This window comes from Bactrocera tryoni, chromosome 3 (assembly GCF_016617805.1).
Source record: "Bactrocera tryoni isolate S06 chromosome 3, CSIRO_BtryS06_freeze2, whole genome shotgun sequence".
NCBI lineage: Eukaryota > Metazoa > Arthropoda > Insecta > Diptera > Tephritidae > Bactrocera > Bactrocera tryoni.
The window spans coordinates 69,292,915-69,315,358 of NC_052501.1; the positions used below are offsets into that span (position 1 = coordinate 69,292,915).

The window sequence follows — 22,444 nt, forward strand, 5'->3', positions numbered from 1 at the left end:
TATGTACATATGTATGCATTTGATCGAACAAAGGTCCGCACGTACTTTTATGCATGTTCGTTGGCTTTCGCACAACAAAAACGTGTCGTAATTAGCGAATAATGTAATTGCACTGTAATTGCAACTGATTCATAAAAGTTTCATGCTATTTTTCAAACAATTATTCTGGGCACCTCGTCGCGCCGCGCCGTTGTAGCGCGATTTTCAAAAATAGAAGGAATACACACACATAAATAATGAGCATATACTCTATACATACATATATACGTTATAGAATACGTTGTGTCTTAAAAATGCTCAGACAGGCATGTGCTTAGAAAATAATAAAAAAAAAGAGAAATATTTAAATTCAGTATAAAAAGTCAAGAGATGAAAATAAAAGGTCAATTGAAAAGTCTCCGGCCTGGCACATAGATGACACTACTCGACTTAAATCCATAAGATTTTTAGTTAGTCTAACCTTCAAAAGGTCATATCGACCGAATGGATGAAAACACTCCAGCTCTAGGTGTATTCGACGCAGTACCCGCCGGGTGAAGCAGGGGAAGAGGAATACCTCCACCTCGTTGGAAAGACCAGGTGCAAGAGAACTTGGCTACACCTGAAATCTTCAATTGGCGCAAAACAGCGAAAAGGAGGAACGACTGGTAATCTGTTGTAAACTCGGGTATATATTTTGGAAGGGAAAAAATACAGTTGGAGCAAACACTGCGCTAGATGACGAGTTTCCAGATATTGCACCAGGAAAATCAACCCTCAAGGATTGGTATCCTAAGTTTCGATGTAGTAAAATGAGCACCGAAGACGGTGAACGGAGTCGAAGCCCAGAAAAGATTGTTACCAACGAAAACATTAAAAAAGTCCACAAAAGAAATTTTGAATGTCTGTAAAGTGAAGTTATTTGAGACAGCAGGAATTCTAAAGATATCAATTAGACGTGTACATTATATCATACACGAATATTTGGGTACGAGAAAGCTCTGTGCAAAGTGGGTGCTCAGTTTTGACTTAAAACCACGACAAATTGATGATTTGAACCAGTGTTTGGAGTTGTTCAAGCGTAATAAATCCGAGTTTTTGCGTCGAAATGTGACAATGGATGAAACATGGTTCCATCATTTCACACCGAAGTTCAATTGACAGTCATCCGCATGGACTGCACACGATTAACACGCGCTTCAAAGCTTGGAAAAACGTCTTACAAGGTTAAGGCGTCTGTATTTTGGGATGCGCATGAAATAATTTTTATTGACTACCTTGGAAAAAGAAGAACTATCAATTGTGACTGTTACATAGCGTTATTTGACCATTTGTAGGACAAACGCGCCGAAAAACGACGGCATTTAAAGAAAAAGAAAATGCACCGTGTCACAAGTCAGTGAAGCCGATGGCAAAAATATCCATTAATTTGACTTCTAATTGATTCCGGACCCACCGTATCCAGATCCAGATCTGGCCCCAGCGACTATTTCCTGTTCACAGATCTCAAAAGAATGCTCGCTGGGAAGAAACTTTCGTCGAATTGAGCGGTAAACCCGAAACTCAGGCTTATTTTGTATCGAAAAGTTTTACTATGGTAAGCCGGGGACTTTTCAATCGACCTGTTACGCGAAAGCGAAAGTTAAAATAAGATTTGTCTCGGGCGTTTGATTTTTCACGAAATTGAAAAGTGCGCAAATTTCGTTCGACTTTATAAATAAAATGCTTTTACGTGTACTTTTGATTGACGACATTTTCGTCTGGCTGCCTTTTGGCACATCTGCCTGTCGGTCGCACGCTGTGCCAGCGCTATTGCCGGCCAGCCGAAAATCGCAAATGCACACGGTTATCCAAATATTTGTACTGTATCCGCGTGTATGTGTGTATGTGGCTTATAGGACGGCGTGTCGTCTGTGCCAGTTTTGCCTCTCTGTCTACAGATATCTCGAATTGTCGCTGCACCATGTGACACTTGCGAAAGTACACATATGTATGTATGTACATACATCGTTGGCTTTATTCAGTCGACGTATCTATGTAACTGCGCCAGTTATACATACATACAGCTATGAGAAAGTGTGTTTGTGCGCATGTAATTTTGTTGTCTGATTGCTAGAAGAATTTTGTGCCGGAGATGTTATTTGAGATATCACTTACATATTTCGATGTGATATTTGCTAAAGAACTCAATCATGTGCTTCGGTTTGACCTTCGGGCAACGCTGGACTCGGGTGTCGATATTAGAGACTCGTTACAACAACAACCCAACAAAATCAGCAACGTTTAAGTGCAAATCAATGGACTGCTGACGAGAATTCTCAATTATATGTGATATTTGGAATGATAATTTCGTTTTTTACAACATCTGGTCGGTTGACATTTGCTAATTTTAATCTATTTGTATATTTTAAGCAAATTTTGTATGAAATATGCAAGAGAGTACTCAAAAAATTTCCTGCTGGGAAACAAGTTCTCTCGTATGGACCAAAGTTGGCCCCTTCTTGGGAATGACAGATCTGTTGTTAACAGTACAGGTCCGAATTAAGAGATTGGCCCTAGGGGAGCAGCTCATAATAGATGATGTTCTGCCAATTCCGTCAAAGAGCGTAATAATCACTTGGTGACAAGTTCGACCCATTAGACGAATGCATATGAATCTTACAACCGATCTCCAGGAGCTTCTGGCGAGTCACTAATGATGTTTGTTTACTAGTAATATGTGGGATTGCTTCCTTCCGAAACATAAAGTGACACCTTCCTAACTGCCAGTTTTAGCTTTATTCCCTGCCTTCCAATCCTGGTTGGTCCACCCTTTGCGACGTCTCATTGAATTTGAACAGGAAAGCAGTTCATAGTAGATAATCCCACCAAACATAAAGTAAAACCTTCTTAATCGTCAATCTTGGCTTTTCACCCTTTGCAACATCTCACCATGATTCGACCAGAACTGTTTTCGTTTGACGTTGTCAGAAGTGACCCATTTTTCATCGTTATTAACCATTCGCTTCAGAAATCAATCGAATTTTTTGCGATTGTGGAGTGATTAACAGATGGAAATTCTGTTGGTCGATGAGGGTTTTTGCGTTAACTCGTGTGTCACCAATGCATCGAGTATTGTAACTTCATCTAAATGATTCCTAACGACTTTTTGTGCAATCTTTAGCTACTAGGATATCAAAACAGTGCTTACATTGCGGCCGGAAACAACGCTTTCAATTTTTTCCGTTATTTTCGACAGTTGTCATTCCATACCGGAAAGGAATGGAGGAAAAGCATCTTAACAGGTTGTGATTAATGCAAATTGCTGACCATCTCGAGCATTTCAATTTCCAACTTTTGCTGCAGATGCGTTCAAAACTTTTAACAATATGTCTGAAAATAAACAAACTCAATATTTAATTATGGATTCCTCGCTGACTTTTGTTATTAACGGTAATTTCATAAAATCCTACTTCGAGACTCAGTTCCCCGACCAAAAACGTCGCTACATGCACAAACAATTCAGTAATGGTTTATCCAAGTGCTGCTCATGTGTGTTCTTACGTTTTATGTATAGTAGGTATTCTGTGCGTGTATGTGTGCAAGTGTGTTTGAATGCTTACGTGTGTATTTAAAGTATGTATTGTATCTCTGTATCTAAAATGCCTGTCTCTTCGTATTAATTTCCCTTCAATTCCGCTTCATTTTGTTTTGTTATTTACTTTTATGGCTTTTTATTTTATTTACGCTGCCCCCTATACAACTACAGTGATGGCAATAAAAAATGCAGCATTTTATAAATTATTATACATATATTCATATACATACATATATGTGACCTGGTCTACGAAAAGGGAGCTAACGTACGAAAACTAGTTTTCTGGGAAAAGCTGTTAAAAATAACCGTCAGTTTCTCGTTATCTCATTAATTATTCTGCTTTTTTTTTGACACCTAAGCCCCCTTTCCGTAGACCAGGTCACATATTATGTTTTAAAAAATCTTTGATTTGTTTGATTGTTAAAATTTAAGGATATATTTATACATATTTTATGAAAAGAAGAATGTAAAAATAATTCTTATCAATTGTTGATCTTTAAATTTATACTAACTGTTTGAAGCAAAAAATTAAATATTTTTCGAGACGTGTACTCCGACGGCTACACTGATTTCGGTCTTCTCCGTGGAAGAAACCAAAAGAAAAGGACTCTCTAGAAGATATTGTCCATTCAATGTTCGGAGAATGTAGCGATGCCTTGGATAATAATCTATGTCAAATTTCGTGAAAGCACTTAGACAAATTAAAAAGTTTCCCCTACTAGGACTTGTGCTTGATTAGTCTGTTTGTATGGCAGCTATCTGATATAGTAGGCCGATTTTGGCGGTGCTGACAAATTAGCAACTTCTTGGTAAAAAAAAGGACGTGTGCAAAATTCCAAGCCGCTATCTCAATAACCATGGGACTAGTTCAGGCCCAACTGATCCTGCAAATTGGTTTTCACTCATCCTTTCTATATTCCAACGATACCATTAAGAGATCTGGCTGTTAATCATCGATTCTCAAGCATTAGTTGAAGTTGATGGCCGTGTGGGACGAGGTCCATCGTCAACGCGTTTTCGACTCTCTTTGAATAATTTGTACCAATCAAAAACAATTGCACGCGGCAAACTATTATCACCGAAGGTCTTTTTCAATATTCTGAACGTTTCGGCACCAGAAATTTGATTAATGGAACTTCTTTGTTGAATAATTTCATTTATGGGTAAAACTTCACAGTTTTTGGCGGAGTAAAAATCCGGGTCGTCTCCGGTTGTATAGATCCGACTATCGTGGGAACGGATTAGAATACCCTTATGTACTGTACTTATAATTTTTCATTCCAATGTTGTTTTTATTAGAAACAAATCATTCAGTACAATTTTTACACAAATATTAAATTATTAGACTATATTATATTTGGCTAATTTAAAAATTTATCAAGTTTGGAACACTTATTTATGTATGTGGATTTGACTTTTATATGGAACCTAAACGACAAATGTGTACGACTTGGTCGTAAATTTCTGTAAATTGATATGGCGCAAGATCAGAAGTTAGACAAAAAACATTTTGTATATTTTCACTTAAAAATCAATTGAACAAGCAACGCAATTATGATATTTAACAGCGTAGAAGATAACATTTTATGTACATATGTAACATTAAACATTTTCTTGATAAGAACTTAACATTCCTAACATACTATGCACGCATCTATCAACAAAATATGATAAGGTCAAGACGCTGTCCTTTTTACGAGCACAACTGTTCGTGTTCTCCACTCCATACCATAGACGTAACTAAATGTGTGCATACAGAGGTAAATACGTTAAACAAATAAAGTGGTATTACGTAGAATGCGCTGTTGTAGCTTATTGCTGTTGTTGCAGTTGTTCTCGTTGCTGCTGTTGTCGTCGTCGTCGTCGTCGTGGCTATCATGAGCTAGTTGATGTTATGACGTTGTTGTTTCATTTTATTATTGTTGCTATTATTGTACACGTTGATGTTGTTCTTGTAAATACTCGGTTACCTAATTAGTCGTCGCAGACAACGTAGCACCAATGCGGGGCAAGCCGAGGCAAAACATCTATCTACAACAAATGCAACAACACACGCATATAACCAAACACATTGAAGGCGCGAGAAATAAATGCAAAATAAAAATAATGAAACAAAGTCGTAATAAAAATAAGAACAAAAATTATACGCATACGTATTTATATACAGATATATACAAATATTTATGTACACAAGTTTGTTGTGCATATTTAGTTGAATTGAAAAAATGCCACAAGTTTACGCGGCCACTAACGTCGCTACGTCTGCCTTTTATCCCCACCAAACACCATTTGGTTCGTTCACACGTTTGCTTTTGCAATTTTTATTATCTTTAGTTAGCGTGTATTAAAAGGTCACGGGTAAAAGAGGAGGTGGGTTGGTCTCCTGTTAGTTCTGTGCGCAATTTTAGAATTAGACTTCTGTATATGTATGTACGTTATGTATAATGGCTTTCTATTTACATATTTCACTGCGCGAACTTAAAAGCAAATATTTTTGTTAGAACATTAAATTCAATAAGCGAAAGTTAGGATATTGAATTGGCGAAGTGAATGAAAGCGTAGAGAAAATAAGAAAAAATTTCACATAAAAGTGTCGCGGTGATGAAAGTGTGGTGAGTTGAATTTTTGGTTAACGTAAGCGAAATATAAAAATAAAACAAGAGTGTCATGAAACAGAATGTGACGTGAGCAAACGGAAAAATTTAAAAAATAATATTATTTTCAAAAATACTAGAAAAAAATTGTAATTTCTATCAGTATCACACTAACATTGACTACAGATTTTAAGGCTCTAAAATATTGCAAAGATATTAAAAGAAAAATAATAAATGTCGATATAGTTGGATTTATCCACCTCATTATATGTTAATATATGTATATACAGCGAATTATTTCTCACATGAGATATTCTTAATATGTATGTTTTTATGCCTTGCGAAGTTTGTAACACCCAGAGGAAATGTCTGAAACCATATTAAGTTTATAAATAATTAACGTAGTGAGCCAATTTAGCTATGTATGTTCGTTTGTCGGTATCTTAGCATACATATAAGGTTTTCAAATGTGTCCCTTCCGCTTTTTTGCTCTTCATTTAATGCTTTATAAAAAGTGTTACAGTGATCGGATTTAGTTCAAATATGCGCCGTTTCGCTCGATAATCTGTTTCCATCTAGTCAGCAACTTCATAATACCCCCCTCGTAGAAGCCCCCCTCCTTATTTGCGAAGAACTCGGACAGCCACTTTTCACAAACCTCTTTTGAGTTCAACTTTACACCAAGAAGGGCGTGCGCTATGGACAGGAACAGGTGGTAATCACTTGGCACTTTGTCCGGGCTATATGGTGGATGCGATAAAGCCTCCCATCCGAGTTCTCGTAGCTTCTGACGAGTCGTCAACGGAGTGTGTGGTCTGGCGTTGTCCTGGTGGAACACTACACCCTTCCTGTTGGCCAATTCTGGACGCTTCTGGTCGATCGCCTGCTTCAAGCGGTTCAGTTGTTCGCAGTAGATGGTAGAATTAAGCGTCTGACCATATGAGAGCAGCTCATAGTGGATGATTCCCTTTCATACCCATCGAACACACAGCAAAACCTTCCTGGCCGTCAATCCCGGCCTGGCCAATATTTGGGACGATTCACCGGCCTTCAACCACGATTGTTTTTGCTTGATATTGTCGTATGTGATCCAATTTTCATTGCCAGTCACCATCCGCTTGAAAAATGGGTCGAGTTCGTTCCGTTTCAGCAGCATATCACAAGCGTTGATTCGGTCCAAAAGGTGCGTCAAATCTTGCGGCACCCAAACACCAAGCTTTTTTGTATATCCAGCCTTCTGCAGATGGTTTAAAATGGTTTGGTGACTAACTCCCATCTTCTGGGCGATGCCATGATGATTTGATCAGTATTCATCGTTACAGGTCTTCCGCCGACTGGCATATCCATGGTGTCGTTTTCACCCGCTCTGAATCGTCGAAACCATTCCTCCGCAGTTCGAAGTGCTGGTGTACCATCCCCCAAAATGCCAATAATCTCACGGAACGTTTCTCTAGCGGATTTGCCTTTAACGAAGACAAACTTTTAAATAGCGCAAATTTCGGCGTTAGTGAACTCCATGTTTACACGTCTATAAGTGTTGAACGCAATATCCAAACTAATCATGCATAGCGTCGTTTTGTAGGTTAGGTCAAGACCTTCCAAAGATGTATAGTACGCTACGAGCTCTGTAGCGCTTTATACATAACCGCGAAATTCAAAAGACCAAAAGGCGGATATTTGACAACCTAATATACATACATATATGTATGTATACGTGAACTAGTTTCTCAGTTTGTGAGATATCGGTATCGGAAATTTTGTACCCGTCCTTTTCTCCCCAACATCTCCTTATTTGTCGAAACTACCGAAATCGATTCACCAAATCATGTAGCTGTTACACAAACAGCCTTCTTCTTCGGATGGAAAAATCAAGAACTCATGAGATACAAGCTCATAACTTACACAATTAAGTGGGTTCTATTTAATTAGCTTAACTTGCGGCTTATACATATACATATATGTATATACATATGTATGTAGCTACATAAGAAAATAACATTGTACATATATATTTTGTATCTTATAATTAAGCAACATGCAGCAAATTAAAATTGGCATTATAAATTATAAATGCCAATCATCGGCAACAAGTTCACAGACCAAAAAAACTAAAATAACAAGTAAGGAAGGGCTAAGTTCGGGTGTCACCGAACATTTTATACTCTCGCATGGTAAAGTGATAATCGAGATTTCATAATACGTCATTTACATATTTTTCAAATACCGTATTTTTGTAAAGTTTTATTCCGCTATCATCATTGGTTCCTAATATTTATACTCGTATTATACAGAGAAGGCATCAGATGGAATTCAAAATAGCTTTATATTGGAAGAAGGCGTGGTTGTGAACCGATTTCACCCATATTTCGTACATGTCATCAGGGTGTTAAGAAAATATTATATACCGAATTTCATTGAAATCGGTCTAGTAGCTCTTGAGATATGGTTCTTGGTCCATAAGTGGGCGGCGCCACGCCCATTTTCAATTTTAAAAAAAAGCCTGGGTGCAGCTTCCTTCTGCCACTTCTTCCGTAAAATTTAGTGTTTCTGACGTTTTTTGTTAGTCGGTTAACGCACTTTTAGTGATTTTCAACATAACCTTTGTATGGGAGGTGGGCGTGGTTATTATCCGATTTCTTCCATTTTTGAACTGTACATGGAAATGCCTGAAGGAAACGACTCTGTAGACTTTGGTTGACATAGCTATAGTAGTTTCCGAGATATGTACAAAAAAACTTAGTAGGGGCGGGGCCACGCCCACTTTTCCAAAAACAATTGCGTCCAAATATGCCCCTCCTAATGCGATCCTTTGTGCCAAATTTCACTTTAATATCTTTATTTATGGCTTAGTTATGACACTTTATAGGTTTTCGGTTTCCGCCATTTTGTGGGCGTGGCAGTGGGCCGATTTTGCCCATCTTCGAACTTAACCTTCTTATGGAGCCAAGGAATACGTGTACCAAGTTTCATCATGATATCTCAATTTTTACTCAAGTTACAGCTTGCACGGACGGACGGACAGACGGCCGACGGACGGACAGACAGACATCCGGATTTCGACTCTACTCGTCGCCCTGATCACTTTGGTATATATAACCCTATATCTGACTCTTTTAGTTTTAGGACTTACAAACAACCGTTATGTGAACAAAACTATAATACTCTCGTTAGCAACATTGTTGCGAGAGTATAAAAAGATTAGCAAGCGAGCGGCAACAGAAAAGTACAAAGCGGTAGATATGTAGTAGTCCAAAGGTGGCTGACACGCGGAAATATGCAATGACAGAAGCGGGCAGTCCATAGAAGACGCAAGACGACAAGAATGCTAAGCGAATCGCCAAATTAAGCGAACTAGCAGCAGAGCAGTGTAAAATAAGTTTTTACCTTTTTTAGAAAGGCTGACCGAACTAACAGTCTCACCGCAAGTAGGCATTGCCCTAAATGGATGCTGCGAACGAAACTAGCATAAAGCAAAAATGAAAAGATGAAAACCAAATCTGCTGCAATAGTCGATATGGGAACAACATCAAATACATTTACAATAATGTTTTAGCGAATCATTAGAAACACCATAATTGATTTACGGCGGGAAAACGTATGTGAACGCTTCTAAATAATGAGTTAGTAGCTTTGAGAAATACATGCATTCAACTTGTTAAGCATTTTGAAAATGAACGAACGCATTCGTATTGAATGGTAAAACAAAAATGTTTTACGATGCACACAAAGCCATTGTTAACAATTTTACATGCATACACGGTCCAATGAATGGGAAAATTAGAAAATTATGGAAATAAGAGATTAGTTGCGTTAAGCATCCTCCAATTCCTTGGAGTCAGACCTGTTTTGGAGGCGTCTGCTATTTAACTGTCAACGTTTTCCATTAGGTTTTTGTTCTATTTACAGGCAAATATCGAATTAGCAAACTTCTTCAACAGCTGTTCGTTTTGCATTATTATTTGTATTTTATTAGTTTTTTTTTAAGTTTAGTTGCAAATATTTCTTAGTGCCAATCATAGTATACATTTTGTTTTGTCAAAAATTGCTAGTTGTCAATTAGGTTATTGTGTTTGATCAGCTGTTTCGTGTGTTCATTTTCATCAATGAATTAGTTTTGCGTTCCCATTTTGATTTCTTACCGCTGACTCCTTGCTTCTTCATTCAACATTCAACACCATCGGCAATCACTTATATCACTTACGTGTATATATGTATTTGTAAGTATTATATTTAAGAGTGTGCGCCATTAAGCTCTTAATTTGCTAATTATTTCGACCGCGTCAAGTGCATTGATCTTATTTATTTTGATTGTGTTCGATGTTTATTATTCTAACGTGCTGTTCTTCTGGTTGTTCTCCATGCCACCATTTGGTTCCATGTTCTATGGACTTTTGCATTTGCTCTCGTTTATTTTTAGTTTTTTATGCGAATATACATACGTACAATGTTGTTGGCAAATACATATCTGCATATGAGTGTATGTATGTGTATATCGCTTATTTATTATTTTTCCATCGAATTGAATTTGATCTCTCATTATTTTATTGACTTCCACAATGATCTCAAGCTTGACTTAATTTGCATTGAGCCATTGCGCGCCTTTGTTTATGTTGTTATTGCTGTTAAATTTATACTTTAGCTTTATTATTGTTATTATTGTTTGTAGAACAATTCGGGGAATGTTAAAAAATATGAAAACAAACACTTAGCAAGATTAGTTACAAAGTTTGCTGCTGCCTTTTTGATAATGACACATTTTTTGATAAAACAACCGTTTGAATGTTTGTGATTCTAGACACCTACATAAATATATAAATACATTTATTATTGTTACAGAACAGCTGTATCTGAAAATCATTAAAGTTTGGGCAGATTTTTATGAATGGAAAATAATTTTCGGCTAAACAAATTCCATAGTCCGATTGGAATAGAGTCGGTTTTTCTATGTCTTCTTGTGTTCTGGCTTTGTACCTTTGGGTTTTCAGTGAACTCAACAAGCGCTGGTCAACAACTAGAACTGGTTCGACTGCGATATCCTTCTGGCCCAGAGTGAACCGTAAAAGATTGAGAATGACAGATAGGACACTGTCCAAAAGGTTCACATTCGGTGCGGTTAAATATTTTGTCGAACGCTCTTCGCTATAGCTACATACATATATGGAAGAAGGCGAGGTGGAATCATATTGTCACTTCCAGGGTTTTATTTCATATTTATTTGTGTATAACGCATAAATAAATTAATAAAGAGTTATATCACTTGCTAATTTCAAACAAACGTTTTTTAAGTTTACTACTTCCTTATCAAAGCTAGTGTACTTAACTTTAAGAACAAAACTTTACCATTGACCCCAAAAACACAATACTGCAATTTGCTTTATTTTGCTTTAACAATAAATTTGGCAGCGCAAAAATAATATGTACTAAAATGTATTTTCTTTACAGCTGATTAAACAACCAAAAGCTATCGGAATGTCATCGTTATATCGATTATCAAAGATTGAATGAAAATGACAATATTGCAGAAAATTGACACCGAAATCACTGTGAGGGAATTGAAACCTTTTGAAATGGCTTACTAAAATCTTCCTTGAATTAAACAAGCAAAACAAATTGACCGAGTCATTTTTAAATAATCGGAAAAATGCGATTCAACGCATTTGATTGTGATTGCACAGTAATGCAGCTGCAGCAGCAACAACACAAACAAAAACAACAGGAAAATCAGAATGTTCAAATTCAACGGCGATCGAAGCTAACGCAGTCGTCAGTGCAGTGGTGCACAACGGAAGCGAATACCGCGACTATTAAAAACTACAACCACAACAACAACAACGCCGATAGCAGCTCTGTATGCAGCAGCAGTAGTGATTGGCACGCAAATTTTGCAAGGCGACGGCGAAGGAGCAAAATGCCAATTGCAGCGCAAATAAAACATGAAAATAACAACGCTAATTATTGTAATTTGCATAAAATCAATCGACTACTACTAATTGTCGCTGCTGTTGCTTTCTTGATAACGCTGGCAGCAGCGGCACTGGCAACAACTACAAACGCAAGCGTCACGACTAGCACTGCAATTATGATAGCAGCGCTGACAACAGCGACAACAACTACAACAACCTGCATATTGAGCAGCGGCAGCAGTATGACAATAACAATGTTTGTGTTGCTCGCACCCGTGTCGCTAATTGGTCACATGAATACGGCTGCAGCAGCCGCCGTGCCCGCCTCGTCACCACTATCCGCGCTACAACAACAACGACAATTACAACAGCAACAATTATTTGCGATGCTAACAAAAAATCGACAAGGCAATAGTGGCAATGTGGCAGTGACTGGTGGCGGCGGCGGCGGCGGCGGTGCTTCGGAAGTTGGCGTCGTGGGCGAAGATGCCGCAATAGCGACCGCGTTAACTGCAGGATTAGTGCCCAAACATTTTCTAGCCGACATTGAGGTGGATAATGCAGACACGTCATTGGAGACAGCTGGTTTTGTGGCCGATGATGGTCAACGCTATGAGAAGGCAGTAAAAGCGCAAGCGGCTGCGGTCAATAGCAGAGCCATTAGCGGTATTGTCAATGATAGTAACGGTGGTGGGCGTTTATTTGGCGTAGCCGCAACATCCGCATGTCCCAAAGAATGCAAATGCCTGGATGCATATTTCGATTGTGATGATAAGCTTTTGGATCGTGTACCCACTTTGCCGGGCTACGTACAAAGACTGTGAGTGCTAAAGAAAACAATATGCTAAATCGATAAGTTGTTGTAATACTAAAATGTGATAAAAAAAATTAATTTCGGCTACATCGAAGCTATAATATACCTGACAGATGCATTTCTTGTAGCATAAAAGGGTATAAAAAGATTATTATCTTAGTCAGTTTGTATGATAACTATGTGGTATAGTGATCCGATTTGAACAATATTTTTGGAGATCGTAGCATTTTCTTGTGCAATAACCCATGCCAAATTTCGTGATGATATCTTGTCAAATAACAAAGTTTTCCATACAAGGACTTGACTTTGATCCATCAGTTTGTATGGCAGCTATATGCCATAGTGAACCGATCTGAATTTTATGCTCGTAGATAATAGCATTGTATCGCACAATAATTCATAGCGAATTTCGTGATGATATCTGGTCAAATAAAAAAGTTTTCCATACAAGGACTTGATTTTGATCTATCAGTTTGTATGGCAGCTATATGTTATACTGGTCCGATTTCGACGATTCCGTGAAATAAGCAGATCCTTGTGGAGAAAAAGATGTGTGCAAAATTTCAGATCGATATACATATGTATTTATATCATGTTTTTATTTATTACCGGGTCTCCGACATTTCCTTTTCGGTGTTACAATCTACGTGGCAACCTCAATGTACCCTATTAAGGTTATTTTAATAGAAATAAAATTAAAATAACATTAATTAGCGATTTGTAGTTTTTAGTATAGCTCTTCTTCTTCTTAATTGGCATAGGACACCGCTTACGCGATTATAGCCGAGTTAACAACAGCGCGGCAGTCGATATAACTACTAAATGATAATTTTACCCTGACTTAGGAAAATATTAAATTAAATTTATCTTTACAATAATTTGCAATTTTAATTCATTAAAGCCACAAAAATAAATAATATATATTTTCTATTTACTTGGCAGCGATTTAGTGGGCAATAAACTAAACAATACGAGTGTGCTGCAGATAAACAATCTAACGGAATTAATACAACTGTAAGTAATATAAAATTCGCATTAAATTTCACCATAATAAATTGTCTGGCCACAAAAAACTTTAATTATCCGCTATCTCTATCTTATACATACATACATACATACATATGCATATGTGTGATATCATAGTCACGTATTTGCTTCTATTAAATAAATTTCATGACTTTCATGAATGCTACGTATACAATATATCATATCTTGTTATTTATGCAATTACTTATTCTATATTTCTCTTCTAATTTTCCCTCACGCTGCACACATCGCCATTCATCATCAATTCATGCTCGTTTACTTACCAACTTAGCACTTTGAAACGCAACCAACTGGAAAGTGTTCCCGTCTTCATTGGACTCACCGCGCTAAAGCAGCTGAATTTGGCGAATAATCGCATACAACGTATCAGCAGTGAGGCATTGGAAGCTTTACCGCGTTTGAAAACATTGGATTTGTCCCGAAACTTTTTGCATGCCGTGGAGTCCAGTTACTTTCCAACCAATAATCGTTTGGGGCATCTGTGAGTGGCAATTAATTTACATAATTTTTTTTGTGTAGAATTTTTGGTTTTTTGTTATATTATATTTTGGTTTTGTTTTAGAAAAAACTTCAAAAATCAACTTTCCTAAAAAAGTATTTTTAATTACGTTTTTTACTTAAATTTGCTTGTGACTTTTGAAATGGGAAAGCGTATTTATGGTTTTAGTTACATATATTCATATTCGTTAATATACAATATACATATACATACATATAAGCCGAGTTGCGAATTTTTTAATTCAATAATTTTAGATTAAAAATTAGATTTTTGGTTTGAAAAATTCTGATTTTGGTACTGAAAGTAGAAATTGAACATTTTTTAAATTTTTTAAACTTAAAAATTTTGTAAAACTGTAAAAATTCAAAATTTTGATTTTTAACATTACATTTTTCAGTTTTGGAATAGAAAATGGAAATTGAAAATTTTTTAGTTTGAAAATTTTAAAAATTGAATATTTAATTTACAAAAATTTTGATTTTAAGATAGAAAATGGAAATTGAAAATTTTTGAAAACTTTAAAAATTGAATATTTAATTAACAAAAATTTGGAATTGAAAATAAAAGTTTAAAATTTAATTTTATCGGAATATTTTGATTTTGAGATTAAAAATTTAATTTACGAAAATTTTTCTTTCGGTGCTGAAAATGGATATTGAAAATTTAATTTACAAAAATTCTGTTTTTGGAATTGAAAATAGGAATTGAAAAGTTTTGAAAAAAACTCTGATTTTGGAACTGAAAATGGAAATTGAAAATTTTTGAAAATTAAATTTACAAATATTCTGATGTTGGGATAAAAATGGAAATCGAAAATTTAAATATTGAATATTTACTTTACAAAAATTTGATTTTGGGACTGGAAGTGAAAATTGAAAGTTTTTGAAAATTTTATTTACAAAAATTTAGATTTTCGGACTGAAAATGGAAATTGAAAGTTTTTGAAAATTTAATTTATTGAAAATTTTTGAGTTTGAAAATTTTAAAAATTGCATATTTAATTTAGAAAAATTTTGATTTTAGGATAGAAAATGGAAATTGGAAATTTTTGAAAACTTTAAAAATTGAATATTTATTTAACAAAAATTTGGAATTGAAAATGAAAGTTTAAAATTTAACTTACAAATATTCTGATTTTAATTTACAAAATTTAGATTTTGAGACTAAAAATGGAAATTGAAAGTTTTTGAAAATTTAATTTACAAAAATTAGATTTTGGATTGGAAATGGAAATTTAAAATTTTTTTAAAATTTAATTTACAAAAATTCTTATTTTAGTATTGAAAATTGAAATTAAACATTTTTTAAAAATTTAATATTTAATTTACAAAAATCTTTGAGATTGGGAATGGAAATTTTTTAAAATGTAATTTGCAAAATTTCTTGATAATTGAAAATTTTAAAATTAAATGTTTAATCCCAATGTCAGAATTATAAATTTGCAAAATAGTTTTTATTTTAAAAATTGGAGTACACAAAAAAATGTAAAAACTAAAACCATTATTTTTTTTAATTTTATAATTATAAACTTGACATTAAAATTAAAAAAAGAAATGTGAATTCGAATTGAAAAAAAACAGTATTTAAGGCTAAAAACTGCAATTTAAGTTGACCATTTCAATTTTTAATCTGATTTTGGAGAATTTTTAATTCGGTTTTTAGAATTTGAAAATTATTTTTAATTAACATTTTCGGTATTATTAAAAGTTTATTAAAATTTTAGTTCAATTATTTTTCTAATACAACCCTGCGTTTGGGTCTCAATAATAGTAAATAATAGTGAAACTGTTTTGTTTACATTTAATTACAAATATTTTCATTACTTTTTAGCATTCTCAACTCAAATGAGATTAGCAGCATTGATGAGGACGCCTTTCAACATCTTGGCGACTTATTGGACTTGGAGTTGAATAACAACCGTTTAGTGTCACTGCCCGCCGGAGTCTTTCGCACACTACAGAAATTGCGTAAACTGTAAGTAAATTTAAGAAGACTTAAAAAAATGTTTCCTATGACTAATCCTCTGTCATTTTGTAGCTCTTTGAACAACAACCATCTAGAAATCAATTGGTCAACATTTCGTGGACTCTCATCGCTGCAAAAGCTCTTCCTCAAGTCCAATAATATACGCACACTGCAGGATGGCGTTTTCTATGTGATGCATGCTATTGAAACTATCGAATTGGATCACAACGGCATCACATCGCTCAGCCGACAGGGTCTCTACAATCTAACCAAGCTACACCACTTGAGTTTGTCGAATAATTCCATTTCGCGCATTGAGTCCGACACATGGGAGTTCACACAATCGCTAATCTCGCTGGATCTGTCGCACAATAACATCAGCGAATTCAAGCCGCAACATTTAGATTGTCTCAAGCGTTTGCGTCATTTGAATTTGGGACACAATAAAATACAATACTTGGCCGATAATACGTTTGATTGTGTGAAAAATTTAGAGGATCTTAATTTGCGCCGCAACAAGCTGGCTTGGATCATCGAGGACCCGGGCGCAACACCGGCCTTCAAGGTGCTGCGCAAGCTCAAGAAACTGGATTTGTATGGCAACAATTTGAAGCAGATCATGAGTAAATCGCTAAGCGGCTTGGGCAGCTTGGAGTCGCTCAACTTAGGCGGCAATGCTTTGGCCACGGTGCAGGCGGGCGCCTTCGATCACATGCCACACTTGCAAAAGCTAAGTTTTAAGTCGTTGAATTTCATTTGCGATTGTGAGTTGACTTGGTTCCAACGTTGGCTGCGACACTACAAGCAGTCGAGCAATGGCGCGCAAGTCCAGTTGGAAAATGCAGTTTGTGGCTATCCGGAGGAATGGTTCGATCATCAGCTGTTAGCTTTGAGCAGCAATGACCTAACGTGTGGTGAGTTTTGTAAACGCATGCAATATAACGGCACAACATTGATTTTTGATTTTTGCAACTAGTAAACTCGCCGAAGCCCACCATCATACAGGAACCTACTAGCCAACTGACTGTACGCGGTGCCAACATCACCATGGAGTGCATCGCCATTTCACCAACGGCGGCATCCTTAGCGGCCGCCGATGAGCTGAAAATTAAATGGCGCCACGACAACCAAAATATACGTGAGCGCGAGCGTGGACACGCCTTCGCCATGCATCACAGTGGTGCCGGCGTTGCTAATGGCGGCAGCTACAGCACAACCGAAACACGCATACGCCAAGAAGAAGGCACCAATGAGACCACAATTATCGGCTATTTGCGGCTATACAATGTCAGCTATGCGAATGCAGGGCGCTACCAGTGTGTGGTCTCCAACGCTTTCGGCACTACCTACTCGCAAAGATTCAAAGTTTCCATTGGCAGTAAGTAACCACATAATGCAATGATATTCACCATCAATGTGGTGAAATTACATTTTGGAAATTTTATTATTTTATGTCATAAATTTTTCTTATTTACAGTTCACCCAACCTTTTTGCAAGTGCCCTCAAATCTCACCATAGATTCGGGCGAAACAGCGCGTTTGGTTTGCTCGGCCGCCGGTGACCCTACACCGGAAATTGCTTTACAAAAGTTCGGTGGCAGTGACTTTCCGGCGGCGACGGAACGCCGTTTGCAAGTCATACGTGAGGAGAATGCTTTCGTAATCACCAATGCGAAGCCGATTGATACCGGCATTTATACATGCACAGCCGAAAGTGCAGCGGGTGAAATAAAAGTCAATGCCACCTTGATTGTAAATGGTAGGTTCAGTTGAAATGTTGCCTCGTCTAATATTACATAACTTATATCAACTTCTTCTTATTCACCACAGACAAGCCGCAACCCAATATACCGATTGTGCGAAAAGAAACTGTGGTGGGTGAGTCGAGCGTGTTGCAGTGCCTGAGCGAACTAGCAGCCGATTTGAGTCAGCCACATCGTGAATGGTTCAAAGACAACAAGCCATTCCATCTGGGCACGCTCAGCGCCGACTCGGAGCGTTACTTTTTCACCTCCGAACATGAACTTTTGGTCATTGTCAATACAGAGTCGGCCGATGCGGGTCATTATCGCTGCGAAATTAGCGACAACTCGAAGACGTACACCGTGCAGACGGAGCTAATTGTGGTCAAGGAAGAACTGAGTCAAAATATGATATTTTTCGGTGTGGTCATTGTCGCCGCGCTCTGCGTGCTCATCATCGCCTTGGTCATATTTGCGTTGTGCCTGCATCAGCGTCGCAAAGCATTCAAACGCCGTCAGCGTGAAGCTTGCCAAATCGCAAATAGCACAAGTGGCGCACCAAGTGGTCTGCTATCGGGTAGCGCCGGCCTCATAGCCGGTGGCACACGTATTGCCTCGACCAGTACACAACTGCTGAACAGTAGTCGCGGCAGCGCATTGGATCAAACACAACTCACCACACTCAACCGCACACTGCTGCATAAGTCACATGTGGAAGCGCAGCGGCAGCGACCAAACAGCTTGGGCGATTTTGAGGCCGACGCAGACAACAATGGCGGTAATGTGGAGCATGGTAGTCAGCGACAACCGCACCAAAACTTGATTATCACGCACACACCCAACTACCAGCAGCTGTTGCAGCAACATGCCGGCGATGACATTGACAACGATGCTGAGCACTTCACATTGTCGTACCTGAAGCGCATCTCATTGGCCGACAACGCAGGCGTTGCCGTTGACCATAACCAAGATCATCTGTCGAGCAAGGACTCTGGTACCGGCTCGGATACGGCGGTTAAACGTAGCATAGACGATTTCACTATAAGCGGTCTGGCGCCAACTACCACAACAGCAGGTAGCTTGCAACGCACGACCGACTGCGCCACAACGCCAGTCAATGGCGACAAGCCAACACACGCACATCGTGGCAATGCTTACCGCGATGACGGCTTGGGCGATTCCTATCCAGCGGACGATGGCGGCGACATGGACGATGCAGATTTGCTCTATGCAGCAACGCATGCGTTGGGCGTTTCAGAATGTGATGTGGAGTTGTTGGATTTCGATAGACACAGGGCGGCCACAATGCGCATCGACGACAAGGACACACATGCCGAAAGAGAAACCGACACAGACGCGGACACTGAGGTGACCAATGAGCGCACACATTTCCTAAACAAACCGAATTGCGCGGACAATGACAACACACGTGCGCATACTAATGCCAATCACGAGCGACAGCAACGCTACGAACGTTTACCGAACACTGCGAAAATGCACTTTCCCTCCAGCTATAGCGGCAATAGTTTTGATGGCAGAGGATGCAACGCCGTAACCTCAAATAAACGCAATGCGTTCAATGGCAATTGTAAAACCAATTTAAGTGCAACAAATGCCACAAACAATGCGGCGCATGCGCAAACCGTTGATATTTAAACAAACAACTGGGACAAAGCGTAAAGTTGTAGCACACATACACGCCATGTGTATGTGTCCAACCAGTGATGATAGTACACCAAAAAATAAGACTGTAGTTCATAAAATTTATAGTACACACACACATACACACATCCATAATACAAATATGTATATCTATGCAGTTATATAAGTTGTTGTGAAAGCTGCAAACGGCCACGCAAAATATAGATTGCATGTGACAGCTTGTCTACCATAGTGTCATATTGATGCTAGCAAGCATATTTCACGTGCACATAACCCTACTTACATTCGAAACTACACGGTGCATAGCCAAGTGAACTGTCCGAGCAGCTACACAAAGTGTCATAAGCGTCAGCGTGCGCCGCATTGTGTTGCGCTTTTCAAGTAGTACAAATTTCCATGAGGTGTAAATATATAAACTAACTGTTTTTCACGACTCCATAAGGCAACCGTGTCTACGTAAACGGCAGCGAGCCGGATTTTTATCCGACCGAGCACTGTCAACACGGCAGCATTTCGCCAAATTACTGCAGTGATGTGTTTTTTTGCCGCATCAACAACAACAACAGCTCCATACTAATTGCCGACTTGCCCGCTATGCTGTTGAGTGGAGGAAAGTGCACGCCAGCGTTGAAGTTACCAACTAGGGAGGAAGTGTTTTAAAAAAATAGCGGCGCATGTGGTTTTAAATGCGTAAAAAAAATTGTTGCACACCACTCCGCTCCCACCACTTCTACCATTTGACGCATGGAGCGCAGTTAAATTGTTTTTGTTTACGTGTTTTGTTTGTTCTCTTCTTATTTCTATGCTAAATTAATATAATTTTTATATACATAAATAAGTTACAGCTAAACATTTCATTGTGATATTATTTATTACGCTAATTTAAATTATTATTTCAATAAAAACAATACATAAATGTTAATACACATATATATGTATATGTATATGTATATATACTATTAAAAAAATGGCTATAGACATTGTATGCAAAACACTATTTAATGCTAATATGCACTATTAGCAGCTAGCATAGTTCATTTTAAGTCTTAATGTAAAAGTAAACATTTTAGGTTAAGTTGAAAGTTATGCCAAACCACCTAATTAATTGCACGCATTGTATGCATTGCTTTAAGTAAACATAATTTTAGGCGTTAAAACACTGACAAGCGCATATGTAGCCACCACATATGTATGTATGTACATATGTTTAGCAAAAACCACCTAACTACAGTTTAACTATTTATATGCAAGCAAGCTTAGTGTGCGCTTATTTACACGCCACTAACGAACTCTACAAATGCTAGTATTTATGCGCCAGCAAAAAGTGAAAATTAAAATAGTGCGCAGGCAGGTGATTTGCTCCTTTTTGAAGCCAAAAAAATATGTAATGCAGTGGTGCGAATAAGCTTGACTAAGGTTTGATCAAACAAAAAATAAAAACGAGTACGCTCTAAATTCAGCTGATCAAATAAGTAATAATAAAAAATTCACATATTTTTGTTATAAACTAAAAAAAGAGGCTAGTTTTAGGCCAATACAACCATGCCAACACCTAATTTATAGGTGCCTTGCATGAGGCAAGTTTTCCTTGTTTTCACGAGCTTCACGGATTGTTTTTTGTTCGAACTTATGTTCTTTGCGAAGTAGACTTCACAAAACACTTCTGTAACAGTTTCAACGACCCTGTGGCCGCGATTTCAATAATAACAACAAATTTGCATGAAACTCGATGTTAAATATTTTATTTTTTTTTTAATAAAAGTCGCCGGAAAATATTCGCATAGTAAACATAAACAGCTGTCAATTGTAATACAAACATAAGAAAGGTTGCACTAATGTAAAAAAATTTTGTTTTATTTAATTTTTATTTTTTTTTAATTATTTTTTTTAAATTATTTTTTATTTTTTTTAAATTATTGTTAATTTCTTTGTTTTTAATTAGATCGGAAGAGCACACGTTTTTAATTTGATTTTTAATTTTTTTATTGTTTTTATTTTTTTTATTTTTTATTTTTTTTAATTTTTTTTAAACGTATTTTTAATTTTTAATATTTTTTTTTTTTTAATTTTTTAATTTATTTATTTTTTTTGATTTTTTTAAATTTATTTTTTTAAACGTTTTAATTTTTTTAAATTGTTTTAAAAATGTTTTTATTTTTTTTAATTTTTTTGTAATTGTTTTTAATTTTTTGTAATTGTTTTTAATTTTTTTATTTTTTTATATTTTTTTAAATTTTTTTATTTTTTTAATTTTAAATGTTTTATATATTTTTAATTTTAATTTTTTTATATTTTTTTAATTTTAATTTTTTTAATTTTTTTTAATTTAAATTTTTTTATTTTTTTTTAATTTTAATTTTTTTTATATCTTTTTTTCGTAATTTCTATTTAATTGTTTTTATTTTTTATTTTTTTAATTGATTTTAAATTTTTTTTAATAATAAGTTTTAAATTTTTTTTAATAATAAGTTTTAATTTTTTTTTTAAATAATAATTTTTAATTTGATTTTTTTTATTATCCATTCGGTTGTGCGCACAGTTGCATAAATGAACCAGTCCGAGTCAAATTTGATCAAGTGATTTTTTCATATACATACATACATACTAAAGAGTATTGTTGCTTTGAAAAATATTGAAAATAATAAGATTTTTTCCACTAGAC

At 36.4% G+C, this 22,444-nt stretch overlaps 1 protein-coding gene across 1 annotated transcript in view; it reads left to right on the forward strand.

Annotated features, from left to right (window-relative positions):
* The window catches only part of LOC120771544 (leucine-rich repeats and immunoglobulin-like domains protein 3), a 34,216-nt gene extending 14,143 nt beyond the window's left edge, over positions 1-20,073 (forward strand). The window contains exons 2-9 of the mRNA XM_040099600.1: positions 11,593-12,873; positions 13,810-13,881; positions 14,186-14,395; positions 16,244-16,387; positions 16,451-17,292; positions 17,355-17,756; positions 17,856-18,137; positions 18,209-20,073. Coding sequence (XP_039955534.1) covers positions 11,792-12,873; positions 13,810-13,881; positions 14,186-14,395; positions 16,244-16,387; positions 16,451-17,292; positions 17,355-17,756; positions 17,856-18,137; positions 18,209-19,776 — 4,602 coding nt within the window. The 5' untranslated portion in view covers positions 11,593-11,791 and the 3' untranslated portion in view covers positions 19,777-20,073. The remainder of the gene's footprint in view (positions 1-11,592; positions 12,874-13,809; positions 13,882-14,185; positions 14,396-16,243; positions 16,388-16,450; positions 17,293-17,354; positions 17,757-17,855; positions 18,138-18,208) is intronic.
* Positions 20,074-22,444: the final 2,371 nt, after the last annotated feature.